Below are 21,790 nucleotides of genomic sequence, written 5' to 3'. Positions count from 1 at the left end.
GTTGCGTTTTTCTGATGTTTGCTTCAGTGAAAGGTGCTCACCAAATGTTGAGTTGATAAACAAATGAGCCTTTACCTTAGAAGATAATGTGACTAAAACACAGCAATGCCTAGAAAAAAAGGCAAGCAAGGCATCGACAGGTGCATGACAGTGGTCCAGTCAGAATTTAATCAGGATGTAGAAATTCTAGTGCTGGCCTTTCTCCCACTGTGGGTGGCCCATTAAAAGAAAAAACAAAACAACCTGAGCCGGGCAGTGGTGGCGCACGCCTTTAGTCCCAGTCCTGGGGAGGAAGAGGCAGGTGGATCTCTGAGTTCGAGACCAGCCTGGTCTACAGAGTGAGTTCCAGAACAGCCAAGGCTACCCAGAGAAACCCTGTCTCAAGGAAATAAATAAATAAATAAATAAATAAATGTCATGACTTTGAGGCATTAACCTCAAGGCACTTGCTAGCCTCCAATAATAAAGTCATTTTTCTTCTTCAGCTAAAGAGGTGAAGAAGGCACCTGTGATCCTGGAGAAGCTCCAGAACAGTGGTGTTCCCGAGGGCCACCCGGTGAGGCTGGAGTGCCGCGTCATAGGCATGCCACCTCCTGTGTTCTACTGGAAGAAAGACAACGAGACCATCCCCTTCAGTAGAGAGAGGATCAGGTACCTGCTCAGGAGGGCCTGTGGGACCATCCAAATAAGCCCTCAGCCTCTCGCAGCTGGCTTCTTTCAGTTAGTATAGCGCTCCTGAGTTTCAGCCGTGTTGTTATGTCCCAGGCCAGCCTGGGCTACACAGTGAGTTCTGAGTCAGCCTAGACAGACTAGTGAAACTCAGTCTCAGAAGGGGGTTGGGGAAAGGGCAGGAATTTTTCCCTTTTATCTCCTCCTACTCTCAGAAGTTTTGTTTAGTATTTTTTCCTTTTCATTTTGCCTTACTAAAAGTATGTTTACCATACTGGCCTGCAGGCACACATACAGGCAGAACATTGTATACACAATAAAAGAAGAAATAAATCCTTTTTTTTTTAAGTGTTCAAGTTCTCAGCTTCATAGTGAGCTCAAGGTCTCCCTAGGCTACATGAGACTCTGTCTCAGAAAGAAATGGTGGTGGAGAAATGGCTCAGCAGTTAAGAGCACTTGCTGAGGACTCAGAGGACCCAGGTTTGGTTCCCAGCACTCACAAGGTAGCTCACAACCACCTGCAACTCTACTTCCAGAGAACCGGATGCCCTCCTCCGGGTGTCAGTGTGCATGTGACTCAAATAAAGAAATCTTTAGGAGGGGGAGAAGAGGTCTGGGGGAAGAGCATGAAGGGTCAGAAGGATGTCTGTGTTGAGGCTATTGTGGTCTGTCTAGCAATTTCCAGACCAGCCATGAGACTCTGTGTCAAAGAGGGGGGCAGGGGATAAGGGGGGAAAAGGGGGAGAGGGGAGGGAGGGAGGGAGGGAGGGGGAGAAGGTGAGAGAGGACAATACGAAGTCTTTTCTAGGCTTTGGTTAAGAAGCTAAATTTCCCCTGACCCTCCTCAAAGAGTTTCTCCAAGCCTAAGGTTGACAGGAACGCTTCTGCTCCTTTCTCTTCTCCAGCATGCACCAGGACACCACAGGCTACGTCTGCCTCCTCATCCAGCCAGCCAAGAAATCTGACGCTGGGTGGTATACGCTGTCTGCCAAGAACGAAGCTGGCATCGTGTCCTGCACAGCTAGGTTGGATATATACGGTATGATGTCATTCAAGGGACATCGGTGCTGTGGACAACAGTTTTAAAAAACAAATCATTTTAAAGACTACTGTAGAATGTTCCATGAACAAATAAGATAGATTACATTGTGCTTTTAGTGCTTGGAAAATGGGCTCTCCCTACTGGTTTTTTGGTTTGTTTGTTTTTGAGAATCAGGTGGTCGGACTTGTCATCAGGTGCTTTTACCAGTTCAACCATTTTTCTGCCCCTCCTTTTTTCTAGGGATTCTGACAGAAACCTTTACGAGAAAAAGGCACATATTAAATTTCTTACTCAACCTTAGTGGCTCACACATTTACCTTATCCATATTATAATTCTACTGAAGTCATCTCCAGAGCCATTGTATAATCTTACTTATCAAGAAGAGGGAAAAGACAGGAGTATATATATTTTTGGGGTTTTTTTTTTTTTTTTTTTTTTTTTTTTAGAATTTACTTTCATTTATGTATATCTGCGGAGTGCATGCCTAGTGAGTGCAGGTATCTGTGGGTGCCAGAAGATCATCCCTGGAACTGAAAATGTTAGACTTTCAGCTGGGCAGAGGAAAATCCAGTAAGCAGCTGCGAGTCATGCTGCATCTTGCTTCTTTGTTCTGAGACAAGGTCTCACTATACTCTCCTAGCTGGCCTGGAATTCATTCTGTAGACCAGGCTGGCCTTCAACTCACAGAGATCCACCTGCCTCTGCTTCCCGAGTGCTGGGATTAAAGGCGTGCTCTGCCATACCTGGCCTTACGCTGGAATTTTGCTTCCCAGCTGGTGAGAGGCTCATTCTTGCCTTTCTCTTCTAAAGTGTCTCCATAATTCTCCCTGTCCCCTGTACTTCCTCAACTTTAGACAGGGTCTTATGAAGCCCAGACTGATTTCAAATTTTCCATATAGCCAAGGCTGGTTTTGAACTCCCAATCCTCCCTGCATCCAACCTCCCAAGTGCTGGGATTACAGGAGGGTACCACCAACTCAGCAGCAGGAAGGTTTTAATGTTCTTTTTTTTTTTTTTTTTTTAACAAATGGGGTCTCTCAGACTCAAATATGTTTAAATGCTTTACCAAGAATCCACAGGGAGTATTGACACAAGGGTCAAATGCATCCAGCAACATTCCTCCCGTTGGTTCCTCTGATTGTAACATTTAATCTGGTCCATTTTCCAGCTCAGTGGCACCAGCAGATCCCACCACCCATGTCCATCCGGCCCAGCGGCAGCCGCTATGGATCTCTCACCAGCAAAGGACTTGACATCTTTTCTGCCTTCTCCTCCGTGGAAAGCACAATGGTGTACTCCTGCACCTCTCGGAGTGTAGTGGAGAGCGACGAACTTTAAGGGCGCCCGCTGTGTAAGAGGGTAGACTGTGGAGGGGAAGGAAGACTGATCGTAGGCAGTGGTTTCCAAGTAACTGGATCTGGGATGCGTTCCCACCCTGCTGGACCTGTGAGAAGTGTTTTAAGTTAAGCTGGCTGGGGCTTTTTGAGCCTCGGCTGAGAGAGAGGGGTGGGGACGAGAGTAGACAATACACAGAAACCAAAGATACCATACCACTGCCACCACGGCTGGGGGTGGGGAGGCTGGCATGCTCTCCTACCCCGTGTTTAGGGATGTTAGGCCCAACTAGGAGCAGTTAGGAGCCATAGCCAGGGCTGAGAGATGCTAGCATCTATAGGATAGATAACAAAGTAGAAAGACGGGGAGCCCATCGTCGCCTTCCATGGGCTACATCCTTATCGGTCATCTCGGTGACCTCATTAAAGGAGCTCCCATTTAACATTAGAGGGTCTTGCCATACGCTCCCACCCCCCCCCCCCCCCCCCGTCCCCCAAGGTGGTGAAACACTTAGTTTGCATATCGCGCCTGTGGACTCACATAATAAGCAGCCAAAGTGTGCCTGAGACTTAAAAATAAAACAAAACATAGGAACAACAACAACCAAAGCCCATAAGGGCACTCAAGACTTCATAGCGCACTCGCTCCATGGTCAAAATAAGGTTCCCATCAGCCTATCAGCGCCACTTTATAGTCAGAAGGTCACATCCGCCCCCAGTGCCTGAATGGGTACTGAGCACAACTGAGACCTTCAGGATATCTCAGCTGGGAATGGCTCTTGCATTGAACTCCGGGTTTCTACCATTCTTAGGCCAGCCCAAACAAGGCCTCCCACCCCCCATCCCACCCACCACCCCCGGGCATGGCTGTCACAGGGGCCCGGCTTCAGGCAAGCCACGGGTGTGAGCTGGAGGTGTCTGTTGCCAATTCCCTTTGCTCAAATCTCTGATGTTCTCCGTGCCAGGTCCCCCTCAGCTGGCATCCTGCTTAAGTGATTTTTAGCTGGAGATAGTAATTGCTTAGAAAGGCTTGAAACTTTCTTTGCTTCAAGGCAAGGATTTCCAGTATAAAAATAAATTCATTTACTCCCCCCCCAAAAAAATCCCGTCTGTCTACTCTGTGTAAAATGCTATGCTAGGTGCCGTGGGGGACACAAAAATATGAATGGGGGCGCAGGAGAGTTGGTTCAGCAGATAAAGGTGCTTGCTGCCAAGTATGAGAGCCTGAGTTCAATTCCTGGAACCGACCTTTCTCCCAGTGAAAGGAGAGAACTGACTTCTGCAAGTTTTCCTCTAGCCTGCACACCTACACTATGGCACCCACATGCCCCACACACCCCAAATAAGTAAGTGTAAAAAAAAAAAAAAAGACACAGGTTTTGACTTTCAGACCTTACAATGTAATTAACAGGGAGCTAATATTTAAGGCATCTGCTGTAGTGCTTCTTGGGTCATAGATCTGGTCTTGGGGAAATGGAAGTTTGCAGTCTCTTCATAACTAACAAAATCTCATCGAGCTGGGCATTGTGGTGTGTGCCCATAGCTCTAGCCCTTGGAAAGGTGAAGGAGGAGGGTCAAGAGTGCAAAGTTAGGGCTGGGGAGATGGCTCAGTGGTTAAGAGCACTGACTGCTCTTCCAGAGGTCCTGAGTTCGATTCCCAGCACCCACATGGTGGCTCACAACCATCTATAATGAGATCTGATGCCCTCCTCTGTCATTCATGCAGGCAGAGCACTGTATACATCATAAATAAACAAAAACTAAAATAAAAGAGTGCAAAGTCAGTCAGCCTCTACTACACACTGCACAGGGAGGCTGAGACCAGCCTGGGTTACAGGAGAACAGCCAGGTACAGTGATACACAGCACTCGGGAGGCAGAGGCAGGCAGATCTCTGTGAGTTCCAGGCCAGCCTGATCTACACAGTGAATCCCAGGTCTGCCAGGGCTACACAGTAAGACCGTGTTTAAGAAAAGGAAACAAAATAAATAAATAAATGAAAATAAAAATAAAAAACAGACAGGGGAGACAATGGCTCAGTTGGTAAAGTATTGCCACATGAGCCTGAGGATTTGAGGTCCACCCTCCAGAATGCACAAACAAACAAACAAACAGATTGAGGCAGCGTGGCCCTATAATCCCAGCTATGGGAGGAACAGACAGACAGGAGAGGCTCTGCAGCCTGTTAGCCAGTTTGTACACACACACACACACACACACACACACACACACACACACACAAAGGTGTCAAGCAATTGAAGACATCACTAGTGTTGACCTCCTGCCTCCCACACAGATGCACACGCTCATGCACAGACACACAACACATTTAAGCACACTCCAAAATCTTCTCAGCCTCTGTGGTGGTTGGAATAGGAATAGCCCCTATGCATGACCTTAGGGAGTGACACTATGAGGAGGTGTGGCCTCGTTGGAGGAAGTGTGTCACTGTGGGATGAGCTTTGAGTGTCTCCTATGCTCAGGCTAGGCCCAGTGTGGCACACAGTCCCCTTCTGCTGCCTGTCGATCAAGATGTAGAACTCTCAGCTCCTTCTCCAGCACCATGTCTGCCTGCACGCTGCCGTGCTTCCTGCCATGACAATAGGGGACTAAACCTCTTATAATTGAACCAGTCTCAATTAAATTAAAAAAAAAAAAAAAAAAAAGACAGGGTTTCTCTGTGTAGCCTTGGCTGTCCTGGACTCACTTTGTAGACCAGGCTGGCCTTGAACTCACAGAGATCACCTGCCTCTGCCTCCCTGAGTGCTGGGATTAAAGGTGTGCGCCCTATAATCGTACCTGTCTTGCAATTTTATTTTTATATAGGGCAAGACATGCCACAGCATGCATGTAGATGTCAGATGACAACTTGAGGGAATAAAGTTCCCTCCTTTAACTACACAGGCCCCAGGAATCAACCCCAGATGGTCAGGTTTATCAGCAAGTACCCTTGCCTGCTGCACCATCTTGATAGCTCCAGAGGCAACGTCAATGTCACACAGAATGTAGTAATACGTTGTTTCCGCCGTGTCTTTTGTTATAAAGTCCCTTACAACCAAAAATCACTTTTTAAATTCAGAGACTGCTTCTGGAGTGTATATATGTAAAAAAAACCATCACCACGACATCATGCCTGGCTCTAGTCCTATTTATTCTGACTCTTATATTCAGACTTGGAATATATATCCAAGTAGGCAATATGTATAAAAATCCACCATTATGATAACTTCTGTAAAGTGTGGCTAGTCATCCCATGGATATCCTTCATCTCCAATACCAACTCACTGAGTATTTTTTTAAATCTTGTCTTTTGTTCAATAACTAAGAAATCTGGGCATGGTGACACACACCTTTAATCCAAGCACTTTGGAAGCAGAGGCAGGAGGATCTTTGTGAGTTTGAAGCCAACCTAGTCTACAAAGCAAGTCCAGGACAGCCGGGGCTATGCAGAGAAACCCTGTCTTGAAAAAAAAAAAAAAAAAAAAAAAAAAAAAAAAAAAAGATAAATACTATATTTTGACACTAGGTGGTGCTGTCTCACTCTAAATAAAGCAAAGCTCAACTCTCTAGTTATGCATAACTCTGTAACTATGAACTCTACAGGGTTATGTTTTAACTCTCAGCAGTGCTGACTTTCCGGGGCACTCCATATTCATTGTAGGAGGCTGTCCTGTGCATTGTGTCATATTTGGCATCTTCCCCGGCCTGTTGCCCTACCTCAAGCTGTGGTGACTCCAATCTCATACATAACTAACTGGCTATTCTCCGAGAGGCAGAATTTCCCTTTGTTGAGAACCTTGATGCTATGGAAAAAAAGAATCAGTGTCTGCTTCAACAATTCTATTAGAGTTCTATTGTAATTTGGTGGTGGTGGTGGTGGTGGTGGGTTTTTGTTTTTTGTTTTGTTGTTGTTTTGGTTTGGCTTTTTTGTTTTTTTTTTTTGTGCTTTGTTTGTTTTGAGACAGGGTTTCTCTGTGTAGCTCTAGCTATCCTGGAACTTGCTTTGTAGACCATTCTGGCCTCAAACTCATAGAGATCTGCCTGCCTCTGCCTCTGCCCCTGGAGTGCAAGGATTAACGGTGTGAGCCACCACTGCCTTGAAAATTCTATTGTAATAAAGGATATTTGAGTAAAAGATTTCAGTTCCTCTGGACTTGTTTTCAGCACAGGCCTAATCAAACCCGCTGTCTTCTGTTTTGTAAGCTGTTGCTCACCCTGGCTTAATGACGTGTAGTGACATACACAGTCCTTATCACCTGGGGAGAAACAGCCAAACCATTTCTTCTATGTAATTCGTAAGCCCAGGCTGTAGAGATGGCTCAGCCGTTAAAGGCTAGGTTCACAACGGGAAATGTAACTTATAAGTCCCTTTTTTGTTTTAAAAGACTTTTTTTTTTTAAAATGTGTGAATCTGTGTGCATGTACATTTGTGTGTGAGTACCCAGGAAGGTCAGAGGAGGGCATAGGATCGCCTGAGGATGGAGCTGCAGGCCGTTGTAAGCTGTCTGATGTGTTTTCTGGGAACCAGACTCGGGTCTTCTGAAAAAACACTGTCTTTGAAACCTCATGGCAAATTTCCTGGGTATAGAGGTACAGAAGCTCTGTGCACAGCTTTACACCGTGCACAGACTTTGTGCTCGGCCTTGCCTCCTCTCACTGAGCCCACCCCCCACCGCCTCCATTTCCTACTTACCGATATGGACTGTGTTAGGCAGTCATTTCTGTGGCTTACATAGATTAGCATCAACAAATATTTACTGACAACATTAATTTAAAATTTAATATGGGTTTCTTTCTCCCCATTCCTCCTTCTTGGTTTTGTTTGTTTGTTTGTTTTTTGTTTTGTTTTGTTTTATTTTTTGAGACAGGGAAGTAGTATTGGAACTCGCTCTGTAGACCAGGCTGGCCTTGAACTCACAGAGATCCAACTGCCTCTGCCTCCCAAGTGCTGGGATTAAAGGCATGCACCTCCGCTACCACCACATTAGAATTTACTAGAAAACTCTTTTAAAAATCCAGCACCCATTCAGTCTTGAATGCCACCGTGTGAGAGCAGAGACAGATTGATCTCTGTCAGTTCGAGGCCAGCTTGGTCTACATATTAAAATCCATATTAAAATACAGTAAAACCTTGTCTTTATATATATAAAGTTTCCAATACTCAGTCCACGCTTCAGATCAATTAAGTAACTAAGTACCAGGGTTGTGAGACAGGTGTCTTTGGTTTGAGTTTGAGTTTTATTTTTTGTTGTTTTAAAACAAAATCCCAAATGTTTGATTTTACCAATAAAGACTAAGGAGCCAGATGCTGGGATGAAAGCCTGCTAGCTCAGAGAGAGAAAGAAAGCCCCCAGCCGATACTCCAGAAAAAACCACACACACACACACACACACACACACACACTGTCTTAAAAACCCCTTCAAACTGAATGCCCTTCCTTTCTACTTCTTGTTGGTCTCTCTATCCATCCTCCAGACCTCCTCTCATTCTCTATGGTTTTCCCCCCATGTTCACTCCCTGTCAACTAGTTGCTTGCTCCACCTCTTGATTTATGGTTGGTTTCATTTAATTCTGTTTACAGAAAGCTCTTGGATTTAAAGTGTGTGCTATGACTGAGCCACACCACAACTAGAACAGGTTTTCCAGTACACAATCTCGGGGTTCACAGTGTGCTCAAATACCCCGCAACAATGTTCCGTTTGCTTGTTTGAGACGGAGTCTTGGGTAATCCCTGAAGTCTTGGTCATCTTGCCTCCGCCTCTCACGAGCTGTTCTGCTCAGCCTTAGTTTTTACGGTTTCTCAGGTGATCCCAATGAGCAGCTAAGAATGAGAAAACAGCGTTTTAATTACCGCGACTTGATCCCAAAACTTACCGCAAGAGGTCCAAAGGGATACGGATGCCTTACAGCTAAGGGGTTGGCATCCGTGCAGAATGCACCCCTGACGACACATGTGGTGTGTACCTAGAAAACTGGGAAGCCGGTGCATCTGTTCGCCTACTCTACTCTCTATACTACGGACATCAGACAAGCAGCACACACTTGTGGAGCGCCCGGAGGATGAGGTCTTTTTCAAAGAGTCTCCAATCAGAAATAGCCTCCACCCCCAAAGTCCCTTCTCTACAAAAAGTGGGAGGGCTCTCCATAGCCTGGTTAATCTGGAAATGGGGAACAGAGGTGTGCTAACCTCAAGTAAGAAAACGCCTCCTCTAGCTTGGCTGTAGGGAAGTCTGTGTGTGTGTGTGGAGGGGACGGATGTTTTCTTGATTAATAACTGATGTGAGGGGGCTCAGCCCACTGGAAGTGGTGCCACCTCTAGTGGTCCTGGATGGTTCAAGAAAGGCACAGTGGTGGCGCACGCCTCTAATCCCAGCACTCAGGAGGCAGAGGCAGGTGGATCAAAGTGAGTTTGGTTTGAGGCCAGCCTGGTCTATAACGTGGGTCCAGGACAGCCAAGGCTACACAGAGAAACCCTGTCTCGAAAAAAACAGAAAAAGAAGGAGGAGGCAGGCTCGGCAAGCCATAGGAGCAAATTAGCAACCAGTAGGTCTATGGCTTCTGCCTCAGTCCCCCTCCCTACCCCGACTTTCCTCTTCATGATGGCCCCACCAGCTACCAGGAAATAAACCCTTTCCTTCCCAAGTTGCTTTAGGTCTAGGTGTTTGATACAGCCAGAGAAAGCAAACTAGAAATGAGGGAAGACAAAATAATCAGAATTTCGCAATATATGAGCTGATTAAACACAGCTTTATCTTTCTAGTCATTACTCAGTATTCACAGGCATCCAGCGTCCAGCGAGAAACGAGTTGCCAGGAGGTAAGCAGTGGGGAGAGGCGGGGCTCTGGGTGCCACCTCTCATGGAGAATGGAAAATTGTTCCCCTAGGAGTAAAGCTGGTGTTTGTAGGGACAGGTTCTTTGAAGACATTCACTCTGCAAATGTTTACTTATAAATCGGTTGTTTTAACCTCAGAAGAGGCTTAGGGCTACAGCTCAGCGGTAGAGCAGGAAAACTGAGCAGATTCACTAGGCCCCTCCCCCCTCCCCAAGACTAAACAATACAGACCGCTGAGAGTCACTGTCAGACAAGCCAAGCTGCAAAGACTCCGAGATCAGACCAGCTGTCCGCACGAGGTTTAGACCAACTGAGGCACCTGGCAAGGGGACGCTCCAACCCGTTGAGCTGCCTGCAGGCTGTGCAGTGTGCTCCAGGTTCCTGGCTTTTGGAAGTCAGCTGTCACTCATGCTGGCGTAGGCCTTGGTGCTGCAGCTGTCTGAGTCATTTCTGCTCCTGTAAGTAGCCCCCTCACCTGTATTACCGTTAGTAACTTCGAAGGTATCCATACTCAGGTCTGTGGGCTCCCTATCGGGGTGAATCGGCATGTATGTTGCATCTCTCTGTGAAAAGACTTGTCACACAATAAATAAGACTGGCAAGATGGTTCAGCAGGTAAAGGCGTTTGCCACCAAGACCGAATGACCTGAGTTCCAACCCTGGGACTCACATGGGGGAAGGAAAGGACCAATTGCTGCAAGTTGTCATGTACACACACACACACACACTCACTAAGCAAATGTCTTTTGTTTGTATATTTTCAGTTTTAAAATAAAGTAACAATAAACCACAGAATACAAATACTAGATCTGTAGGAGACTCCAGAACAGCCCAAGTTGAATTCTAATGTCTCTGTCTGTCTAGACTGAGTCAGAGTCGAGCACTGGGAGCCAGGGACAGCAAGGAAGAGATGGGAGAGTCCACTTCCTCCACTTTTGTGTCTGTAGTATGTCGGGGCATCTACCCAGCTTCATTCTGCATTGTCTTGTTTTGTTTTTTCTGAGACAGAGTCTCGCTGTGCTAGGTTTGGCTGTACTGGACTCATTTTGTAGACCAGGCTGGCCTTGAACTCACAGTGATCCGCCTGCCTCTGCCTCCCGAGTGCTGGGATTAAAGGCATGCACCACCACGCCCGGCAGCAACTGCTTTCTAACACCGTTTTTTCCAGTCCTTAGAATTGCTGTAGATTTGTGTACATGCCACGTGTGAGGCCAGAGACCATCATCGGGTGTCCTTCTCGATTGCTCTCCACCTGATCTTTTGATGCAATCTTTCACTAAACCAGGAGCACACTAATTGGGCAAGACTGGTTGGCTAACAAGCCCCAGGGACACTCCCCCCTCCCCCAGCTCCTCCCCAGTGCTAGGATGTGCCTCTGTACCTAGCTTTAAAAAAAAAAATTTTTTTTTTTTTAAAAGCTGAGGTAAGATGCAGGATATTGAATCTGACACCCAAACTGTTCTCCCTGATGGTTGCTTCTTCCTACCACACCCCCCCCCCCGCACCGCACCCCCCAACACACACACTCAGTAAGTACTTTCCAAGATGGGATCTCTTTAAAATGTTAATTGTGTATTTGCACACCTGCTAGGCCCTGCATGCATATGTGCTTGCCATAAAAGAGCATCAGACCATTCCCGGCCCCCCACCCCCACTTCCACCCCACCCCCACCCCCCACCCCATGCCGGAACTGAAGTCGTTACAGGTTGATGTGAGTTGTCCTATGTGGGTGCTGGGAATCAAACCCAGGTCTTCTTCAAGAACGGAAAACACTCCAGCCCCACCCACCGATGGAATCTCGAGCTATTTATAAGTTGGTTCTAAACTCAGAGCTGCTACAGAAACCAAAAACATAAGCCAATTCACCCATCGTTGACTCGAGTTCTTCAAGAGTCCATGGGAAACCTGTGTGTGAAGTACCAGTGAGGTGGCCAGTTGTTTGGGCTCCAGCGGAGCTTGTGGAAGCATTTCCCACCAAAAAAATTGCCTTTTCTTGTTTGGAGCAGATCGATGTTTCTGAGAGTTAATGATCAAAGCATCTTACAAACTTGACGATACAGTGCTCATCAGTGTGCTTAAAAAGTTGCTAATAGCATGGCTTTTTAATAATCTGTACAGTGTAAAAAATGCATATTAGTTAAAAAAGTATGTTCCCTTCTGATTTCTGCCTAATTATATTAGTGAGCATCCTTGATGTTGGGGAACGGCAAACACACTGCCTTTTGTTACTATAGAACTAACAGCCGCTTCAGACTCTCAAGAGCAATAGCCTCAGAACTGCAAGAAATGGACAAAGAGCACACGCTTCAAATCTCTGAGGGTTATGTAGTAACTGCTGAGGGGAGGCATCAAGCAGCGGTTGTGTGCCTTTAAACAGAGGTCTGCTAAAAGAGTTTTAACTCATGAGTGAAGAGAGAAAGTAAGGTATGTTTTGTTTTGTTTTATTTTTGAGACAGTCTCAATCTGTAGCCTGGGCTGACTCAGTTCTTATGAAGTAGGGCAGGCTGGCCTCAAACTCTGAATCCTTATGCCTCAGCTTAGCCTTCCAAGTGCTGGAATTACAGGCCACCATGACTCTGTGTGTGTGTGTGTGTGTGTGTGCGCGCGCGCGCGCGCGCGCACGCGGTTTTTGAGAGAGGGTCTTGTAGCTCAGGCTACTCACTAACCAGCTTGCTATGTAGCAGAGGATAACCTTGAACTAAACAATTCTCCTGTCTTCACCTCCCAAGTGGTAGGGTTACAAGAATGTGTCACTAGGCCCAGTTTCTACAGTTTTAGTTTGTGTGTTTGTTTGGGTTTTTTGCATCTATTATTATTCTCTGTGTGTGGTGTGGGAGGGGGGCATGTGAAATGCCTTGGCACAATTCAGAAGGCATTTCTCTCCTTCTACCTTTAAGTGGCTCTAACTCAGGTCACCAGATTTAAGCAGCCAGCACTTTACCACCACCACCTCCACCTCCACCACCACCACCTCCACCACCACCACCACCACCTCCACCACCACCACCACCACCACCACCACCTCCACCACCTCCACCACCTCCACCACCATCACCCACCATCACCACCACCTCCACCACCACCACCACCTCCACCACCACCTCCACCACCTCCAGCACCACCACCCCAGCCATTTCACTGGCCCTGCGACTGTAGTTCTTTCTTTCTTTTCTCTCTCTCTCTTTCTTTCTTTTTTTTTTCAAGACAGTGTTTCTCTCTGTATAGCTTTGGTTGTCCTGGACTCACTATGTAGATCAGGCTAGCCTTGAACTCACAGAGATCCTCCTGCCTCTGCCTCCCTGAGTGGTGAGATTAAAGGCATGCGCCACGATGCTCAGCTACAATTGTTTTTCTTAGTATAACATTGGTAAGCTAAAGTTTGTACATTATCCCCTTTTCTGTTTTTCATTTAGTTTTTATAAACATTAACATTAAATTTCCTCACTGCTGGAGAAATGGCTCAGCAGTTAAGAGCACTGGTTGCTCTCCCAGAAGACCCAGGTTCAATTCCCAGCACCCACAGGGCAGCTCACATCTGTCTGTAACTCCAGTACCAGTGGATCTGACACCCTCACACAGACATACGTGTAGGCCAAACACCAAATGTACATTTTTTCCCCCCTGGCCTACTTTCTCCTTTCATTTCCAAAATAGACCTGCACTAAAGGAAACCTTATGTCTATGAATTATTAAGTGAAATATAAGGGGGATTTTAATAATGTACATGAATTTCACACGAATTCTATCATTTTTCTATAACTATGGGTCTCTCTCTCTCTCTCTCTCTCTCTCTCTCTCTCTCTCTCTCTCTCTGCAAAATAAGCAAAATACTGCAGCCTTTCCTAGCACATAAACATAAGCAAGTGTTGTTAGTGGGGGGTTTGCTTAGAGACTCCACCACCACCAGTTGTTTTAGTTGCCCAGTGGCCCTCAGAAGCACTTTCATTGTAGGTCACTGGTCCCGTGCTGCATTGCGGACGGGTTCAGGGGCCTGCAGCAGCACGAGTGATCCACACCTGCATGATCCTTCGGCTGCGCAGGCTCCCTAGGCCTAGGTAGAAACAGGTGCTTGCTGATAGCCACACTTAGCTGAAGTAAAGAAATTGACAGATCTTTTAAAAAGGAAGAAAAAAAAAATTCAAATGTGAACAATAGAAAAGGTGCTGCAGCTGCGGATCTGCAGGTCTTCAAAAACAGTGAAATAAAGATGGCCCCAGTGATTGATAATATATGAATATTGACTTCACAAAGGTGTGTGTGTGTGTGTGTGTGTGTGTGTGTGTGTGTGTGTGTGTGTGTACACATGAGAAGCCAGAGGTCACCCTCAGGAGCCCTTCTCCCACCACCTTGTTTTTGTTTTGTTTTGTCATATATCTAAGAGCCAAGGGGTCAAGAGGTTAAAGCATTTTGCCCTGTTACCTGCAGTGAAGAGTCAAAGTCCTGAACCATCATTGTTGTCTTATTAATGAGCAGCAAAGAAGGGAGACCCACCAACAGTCTTCCAGGGGGGCCCCATAATAACTAGACTTTTTGGGGTGAGGTAAACATATTCCCTCATTACAAACCAATATATTTGTTTGGGGTTTGTTTTAAGAGACAGCATCTTATGTAGCTCAGCTTAGTCGGTCTCAAACTTGCCGTGTAGCTAAGGATGACTGGGAACTTCTGACCTTCCTGCCCCCACCTCCTGAGTGCTGGCATTATAAGCACTTCATACTGAACTGAGAACGAAGCTCAGGGCCAAGGTAGGCATGTACTCTACCACCTGAGCTATTCCCACAGCAAGACCGTCATTTTGATGGAGATGCCCTATAGATTCACTTAGCACACAGGCTGTGCTGGTAAGTTGGCTTTGGAATCCATGATCAGAACTTTTGAGGGGCTGTCGCTTCTGTCAACGTGTGACAAATTCCAAATGCACAGTGTCCTGCTTTTCCTAACACTGAACAGGCGAGTCCCCCCAGTTCAGGCAGAGCTATTCAGCACAGCCACTCTAGAAGAAGGCGGGGTCTTTTTATGGTTAATTGAACTTGTTAGAGCGATTCAAACCCACTCCGTGTGTGTCGCTTGCTCTCTCGTGTCTAGCGTGATGGCATTGAAGCCTTCACTGTTCAGGTCGTACCGACTTTAAGGAAAGCACTCTCTTGAGCAACACTAGCTTTCCTGCTGTTGTAGGAGTATTCTTCTGCGTGAGTATGCATCCGTGTACACAGATGTGCATAACATGTGTCTGGCTGCTCCTGGGCACATGTTGGAACGAGGAAATTTAGTAACTGCCTTAGTAAACTAAAATATTGAATAGTAATTCTCTCAGTAGCTGAAAGCTACATGGTATTTTAATTTTGCTTACTATCACCTACGGTGATTCTTCTGCCTTGGCTTCTGAGAGAGCTGGCATTGCAAGGTGAGCCACCACACCGGGCTTGGTGGGATAAAATACTCCCTGTCTATCCCCAGGAAGCACTCAACACCCACCCTCATAGGTCTTGAGTGTCTCCAGAAAACTAACAGAATGTATACATTCAAAACACACTCAGATTAGTTGTATTTTTACAAAATCTATATTTTAATGTGTACACAGTTAAAAAAATACAAAGCGCTCATGCCCAAGTACTCTACCAAGCCCCTCCCCGCCAGAAAAAGAAAAAGAAAAAAGTCTGACTCTACCTGATACATGCACACACGATATACGGGCCGTTATGAATTTACACAGAAGGTAGCTGCTCAGACTATAAGCAACTTAATATAACTTCTCCCTATCAGAAGAAACTTGCAAAGTTTAAGAAGATAGCTGTCTGATAGCTCACTACTAATCTTAACCAATCCTTCCTTTATTCTCTGAGACAGGGTCTCATATGGCGCTGGGATGACAGGCGAGTAACATCGGTGCTCACACATATAGCGGGAGCACTCTACCAACTCTGCTAGATCCCCTCCCCAAGGCCCATGTCTTAAGCTAAAAGGGATAGAGCATTATTTTCACAGCAGTCCAGAGTCATTCACGACGTCCATTCATGAAACCTATGAAACACAAGCAAAGCGGAGGAAGGAGGGCAACAAAATGGCAAGGAAATTAACCTGAACGGTGACTGATTTTTCTCCGTAAGACTCTCGGGCCACCCAAATGGCCCTGCGGCTTAGCTGGCCATGGGGAAGGGCTCAGGCTGGAAGCCGAAGAGCCTCTGCCCGTAGGGTTCGGACTCGGCCTGGAGCCTAGCACCCGGGAATGGGAGGTAGGGGTGATCGCGACCCCGCTGCTGCTCGCAGTGCAGCCCCACCCAGTCCCGCTCCGCTTCGGCCAGGATGCGCGTGAGCGCCACGATGTAGCTTAGCGCCATCTGCAGCGTCTCGTACTTGGACAGCTTCTTGTCCTGGCCCCACTGCGGCACCACCCTGCGCAGCCGGTCGAAGGCGGTGTTCAACCCCTGCATGCGGCGCCGCTCGCGTGCGTTGGCCGCCAGGCGCCTTCGTGCAGCGCTCTCCAGCCGCCCGGGCCCGGCGCAGGAGACTGCGCGCTCGGCTGCGCCCGTGCACGGAGGCGTGCCACGCACCCCCGCCGGAGGGCTGTGGGGTTTGCAGGCCGACTTCATCCACACTGCAGCTCTGCGTGGCTCCTGGGAGTGAATAAGTCACAGACTGAGCGACTCACGTGCAGTCAGAGTATAGTGGGCAGTGTGGGACCCTGCCTTCTGTCCTGCTGGGTAGCCAGGCTGGTGTCTCTTCCCTTGCCCAGATCCAGTGGAAATGATGCTCAGGAAAAAGTCATTTCCCTTCAACCACGTGAAGTTGAAAGAGGAGGAAACTTCCTTGCAGTTTGCTGTGGGTCGTTCTGGGGTTTAGGGCAAGAAGGACCCTCCAATTCTCTGGGAAAGCCTTAGACTGCTTTTCGGAGTGATGAAATCTTCGCACACCCTCGGCCAGGAGCCCTCGGACTGCTCGCAGTAGATGTCGAAGAGCGCTGGACATAGTAGTGAGGGAGGAGAATTTATAGCCCAGGGCTCAAGGAGGGAACAGGTGGTGGCAGGTGGGCGGGCGTCCCTCCGCTTCCGTCTCAGCACCTTCCTACCCTGGGAACTGCAGGGGGGAGGGAGGCGACGCACAGCAAAATCCTGACATTACTGCCTTCATCTGTTGAAGTTTCTCCAAAGCTATGTCCAGCACTAACTAACACACCATCTGGAGTGGCCTGGCCTGGCTGTCCCCAACAGAATAACAAGGTCGGGGTGGAGGGAGAGCTTGGTCCATCATTTCCCATACTAGCAGGCAGCTTACACATCAAAAACAAAGGCTGGGTTTTTTTGTTTTTTGTTTTTTGTTTTTTTAATGACTAAGTAGAAACCATTTGCATGAAGATGTTGATTTTTGACATTGCTAGGTGTATCTGAAGTCCAGCAAGATTTTGCTTTGTTAATAAAGCGGCAATTTTGCCAGGCGTGGTGGCACATGCCTTTAATCCCAGCACTCGGGAAGCAGAGGCAGGCAGATCACTGTGAGTTCAAGGCCAGCCTGATCTACAAAGCCCAGGACAGTCAAGGCTACACAGAGAAACCCTGTCTCAAAACAAAACAAAACAAAACAAAATAAAAATGGCAATTTTCCATTCTAAAATATGAACATTTCCATTTAATTTACTAAATAAAGTCAGACAAATTAGGAAGCCCAAGTAGTGCAGGCCTGGAATGCGGCTCTGCAAATAATTTCCTGTGAGGCAACTTCCAAGGTAGCCTAAGATATGAATGTGTCTATTTTCAGCTCGATACTATTTTGTAATTAGGCGATTGAGTTTCTTGGATTCCAAGGCAAATTGATTCGGCATCTCTAATTCATTTCCTTGTTCGTTAGTGTTGGTGGGCCACACCCTGAGATGACAATTAATCACTTCATTATTTAGCATCTAAACTTAATAAAATGTCTTCATGCACATGTATAAGCAAAATGGAAACATCTAAATAATTTGGAACTTCAAAAAATACTTCTCAGTGGACTTCTTTCCCCCTTATACCATTAAACACATTTCATGCAGCTCAGTGTTGTAGCGTGTCATCAGTCCTCAAGAACAATAAAAAAAACATGATTCCCACCATTGATAATTATTACACTTACACATAGAAACCTTTAATTTTCCTTTTCTCATCACAGCTTGTTTCTTGTATTTTTGGTTTTGTTTTTGTTTTTCTAGAGGAATCAAGAGACAAAGAGTAGGGCATGGTGGCACACACCTTTAATCCTGGCATTTAGGAAGCAGAGGCAGGCGGATCACTGTGAGCTCGAGGCCAGCCTGGTCTACAAAGTGAGTTCAGGATAGCCAAGGCTACACAGAGAAACCCTGTCTCAAAAAACAAAACAAAAAAGACAAAGACAAAAAGACAAAGAAACAGGCTCCAAATAGTTTGAGTCGAGCAATCCCTCCTGGATATTTCAGGAAAGGCCGAGTAAGCTCCTCTCTCCCTTTGAAACATAGCTATGTCTGCAATATCCACAGATATTTTTATTTGATTAAATCATCTGCAAGCTCATTCAAATCAAGAGCCTTTTAATTTGGAATTTGGGCTTGTTTCCCCACCAGTACCTCAAGGCAACAGCCCAACCCCGTCACCCTGGCTTCAAGCCCTGTCTTCCCATAAATAGTTTATTGACCCCCAGCGAAAGCAGACAATGGGATGCGTTTGAACACTAACAACCTTCAGAGTGACAGATGTTGGACACAGACTTTTGCACAGAGCCACTCAGCTCAGTCACTCTTGAGTCCTAACAGTCATGTTGGGAACAGCAGTTGCAGAGGGAACAATTGTGTTATTTCATCATCAAGAGGTCAAACGGATGCTTTGTATGTTCCCGCAGGAGTCTGTTTTATTAGTGCTACTGTTCCTCAAGTTCACTTAGCTCACCCTTCTCACCTAAAGAGTCCCCTCTATGATGCACTGTAGCTTGTCTCCCTGAAGAACGGCACACGTGTCCCTTCTGCCCGTTGTTGTCCAAAGTATTAGTAAGATGTGTGGTTTTGCAAATTGTACATCCAGGGTAGGTAAGATTTTGGCCCACCTACCAGAAAATCAGAAGTGTATCATTGAGAGAGAAAAAGAAAAACAGAGAGCGCAGGGACACAAACTACATGTGACATGAAATTGATCCAAAGTTATCGGGCTTTAACTAAAATAAAGGGCATGGGGGCATTTGGACATTTTCCAAATGCATCTTGGAGGACACTGAGAGTACTGCTATCCCACACCTGGACAGTCCGGTGATACTTGTGACAGAAAAGAAAATGGCACAGGAAAGTTTCTGAGACCCCTGGGGGAAGAGAAATCTATTTACTTCAGCATTGCATAGACCCGCTTGAACACGGAATTCTTGTGTTATTAACATTCTTTGTATATTTTTTCAAACATATGCCTGCTCTAGCACCTTCCATGGGAGGTTGATTGATTCATTGATTGACAAGATTTTCTGTATTAGAGGCTGGCTATGAACTTGCTACATAGTTGAGGGTGACTTTCACCTCTAGAATGCTGGGATTGCAGGTGTGCCCACCACGAGTACTGTATGCAGTCCAGAGATTCTGACATGCTAGGCATGTCTGTACCAGCTAGGCATGCTAGGCTAATTACTGCTTGCTGTCTTTGTGACCCACCTTTTGATCAATAAAAAGCCATCCCATCTGGGCAGGGCAAAGGAGGTAGGTGTGGCTAAGATTCCTGGGCGTAGAGAGAGACAAAGAAGATCCTGGGAAGAAAAAGAAAGACCGGAGGAAGAGGAGAGAGAAGAAGGCTGCCATGGGTTAGATGGAAGAAAAACAGGTGGCCAGTGTGGATGGGGATTTGGCCCAGATGAAGAAATTAGCAAGTATTTGGGATTATGGATGGGAGGTAGCTTGATAGAAATTATTAAAAGCAGATGGCATGGGATTGGGGCAGGGGTCCCATTCCTGCCCCCCTATGGGAAGTAGTTTAGAGAATTAATGTCTGCCCTGCCCCAGGTTAACTTGGGCTATTTTAAAATATAACAGGTGTCTGTGTCTTGATTGATTGCCATCTGAGCATACTGATAATACAGATAATTTTAAAAACAACAGGTTCCAGGCCAGCCAGGGCTACATAGTGAGACTCTGCCTGATTTTGCTGCCACCATCCTCAGGAGTTAAACTGGGCATGCTCAACAAAGATCAATGACAACTGGGCTTACTGAAAGTTGATGTTCCCTCTCAGACAGAGGGGGCCAAGCAGGTCATGGTACCCTTGCCTGAGTATCTTAGGTACTCCTCCCAAACACATAGGCAGTACTGTTCTCACTGAATGAGAAGGGAAGGACTAGGAAAAGGGGCTCCACCTACACAGCCATGGAGAAGCATCGCCTCTGTGGGGTGCAGACCTTCCTGTGCAGTGCCTTAAGGTCACCCACACTCCTGCCCAATAACTCTCACCCATTGCTCTGCAAGTAAGCCCGATAAAGTCATTGGTTCTCCAGGGTGAACTCTGGTGGACTCATGCCTTGGTTGTGTTTCGGACTCGAGGAGAAGGAGAGGGTAGACAGTGTTTACATCTCCCCCAGGCATAAACTATAACCACCCCAGCTCTGTCTGGCATTCTCCACCTTATTCCTTTGGGGCTGGGTCTCTCACTGACCCTTGAGCTAGGCTGACAGCCAGCAAAGCCCCTGACAATGCCCCTGTCTCTGCCCATGACAGCCCTGGGGCTACAGACTCATGCAGCCACAGGTGTGGGGTCTGGGGATTTGAACTCAAGTCCTCAGTGCTTGTACTGCACGTGCTTTTAAGCACTGACCCATCTCCCTCAGAGAGTTATGCCATGCTGTGCTGACTCACTGTCCTTCCCAGTACCTGGCCCCTCCGGGTTCCTTGCTGTACCAGACAAAATCATGTGGTGTAAAGCCCCCAGCATCCTCTGAAAGCATGTAAAAGCCAGAGAGTTTCCTTTGTTTGGCAGACTTGTCTGATTCCTTCTGGATCTCCTGCCATCATCCTACCCATGACAGCATGTTACTTTTTAAGCTATTTTTAAAAAAATAAAGTGTTACTCCAGGTATTTTGTTTCTTTGTTTTGTTTTTGTTTTTGTTTTTATGTGGGTGAGGGGTTGGTGTTTTTGTTTTTTCGTGATTTTTTGGAGACAGGGTTTCTTTGTGTTGCCCTGGCTGTCCTGGAACTAGCTCTGTAGACCAAGCTAACCTCAGACTCACAGAGATATGCCAGCCTCTGACTCCTGAGTGCTGGGATTAAAGGTATGGGCCACTGTTGGCCTTCTTGTTCAGATGGAAGGATGTCCTGGGACTTGGGGGTGAGGGGGTGGGGATGGGGGAAGGCAGGAGCCACACAGCTCTGAGAGGAGGCCTCCTCAGCAGAGGAGTTATGCCCCGGCCCGCCGGGGTTCGACTAATGCTCGGGAGGAAATTTTTCCTGTATGGAGACAGAACACTAGACACAAAGAAGGGGGCAAGTCTGCATTCTGATCAAACCTCGTTTATTGAAAAAATTCACAGCATTTATATAGGCACAGAGGCATGGGTATTTGCGTAAGCAAGGGTTGCTATGGATACCTAACTCTGGAATGCTCCAGCAGGTAGGTATCTACCTATACAGCTGCTAATTGCAGGAGAGAAATTCCAGGAAAGTCGTGAAGGATCTGCTTAGTCAGGAAAAAGCTCCCGGAACTGCTGCTCGCAGGCAGCTGGCCTTTAATCTGATCTTATCAGTAGTCCCACCGGAAAAGGAGTAGCTCAGGGGTCTAGAATGACCAGCCCCCACAATAAACCACAACAGGTGTCTAACTGCCGACCTACGACAAGGTCAGCTAGTTTCTGGTGAATGGCAGACTTCTGGAGAAATAGGAACCTAGGTTCTGACAAGATGGCTGAACATTGGCCATATAGCCCTTCCCCAACAGAGTTACAGCTCC

The 21,790-nt window shown here is 46.8% G+C and overlaps 2 protein-coding genes across 2 annotated transcripts in view; one reads left to right on the top strand and one right to left on the bottom strand.

The window, feature by feature from the left end:
* The window catches only part of Mypn (myopalladin), a 76,722-nt gene extending 73,512 nt beyond the window's left edge, over positions 1–3,210 (top strand). Inside the window, exons 16-18 of the mRNA XM_051153161.1 lie at positions 486–651; positions 1,575–1,708; positions 2,881–3,210. Coding sequence (XP_051009118.1) covers positions 486–651; positions 1,575–1,708; positions 2,881–3,050 — 470 coding nt within the window. The 3' untranslated portion in view covers positions 3,051–3,210. The remainder of the gene's footprint in view (positions 1–485; positions 652–1,574; positions 1,709–2,880) is intronic.
* Positions 3,211–16,017: 12,807 nt separating this feature from the next.
* Positions 16,018–16,704, bottom strand: Atoh7 (atonal bHLH transcription factor 7). Its single transcript, XM_051152597.1, has one exon. It carries the CDS (start codon positions 16,468–16,470, stop codon positions 16,018–16,020), a length of 453 nt encoding a protein of 150 aa, XP_051008554.1. The 5' UTR covers positions 16,471–16,704.
* Positions 16,705–21,790: the final 5,086 nt, after the last annotated feature.

The sequence above is a fragment of the Acomys russatus genome, chromosome 11 (genome assembly GCF_903995435.1).
Source record: "Acomys russatus chromosome 11, mAcoRus1.1, whole genome shotgun sequence".
Taxonomy (NCBI): domain Eukaryota; kingdom Metazoa; phylum Chordata; class Mammalia; order Rodentia; family Muridae; genus Acomys; species Acomys russatus.
The sequence above is the reverse complement of the archived record's forward strand: the minus strand, read 5'-3'. Positions and strand labels throughout refer to the sequence as shown.

Excerpts from the sequence above, each read along its gene's own strand:
- Atoh7 (XM_051152597.1), bottom strand. The coding sequence starts at position 16,470 with ATGAAGTCGGCCTGCAAACCCCACAGCCCTCCGGCGGGGGTGCGTGGC.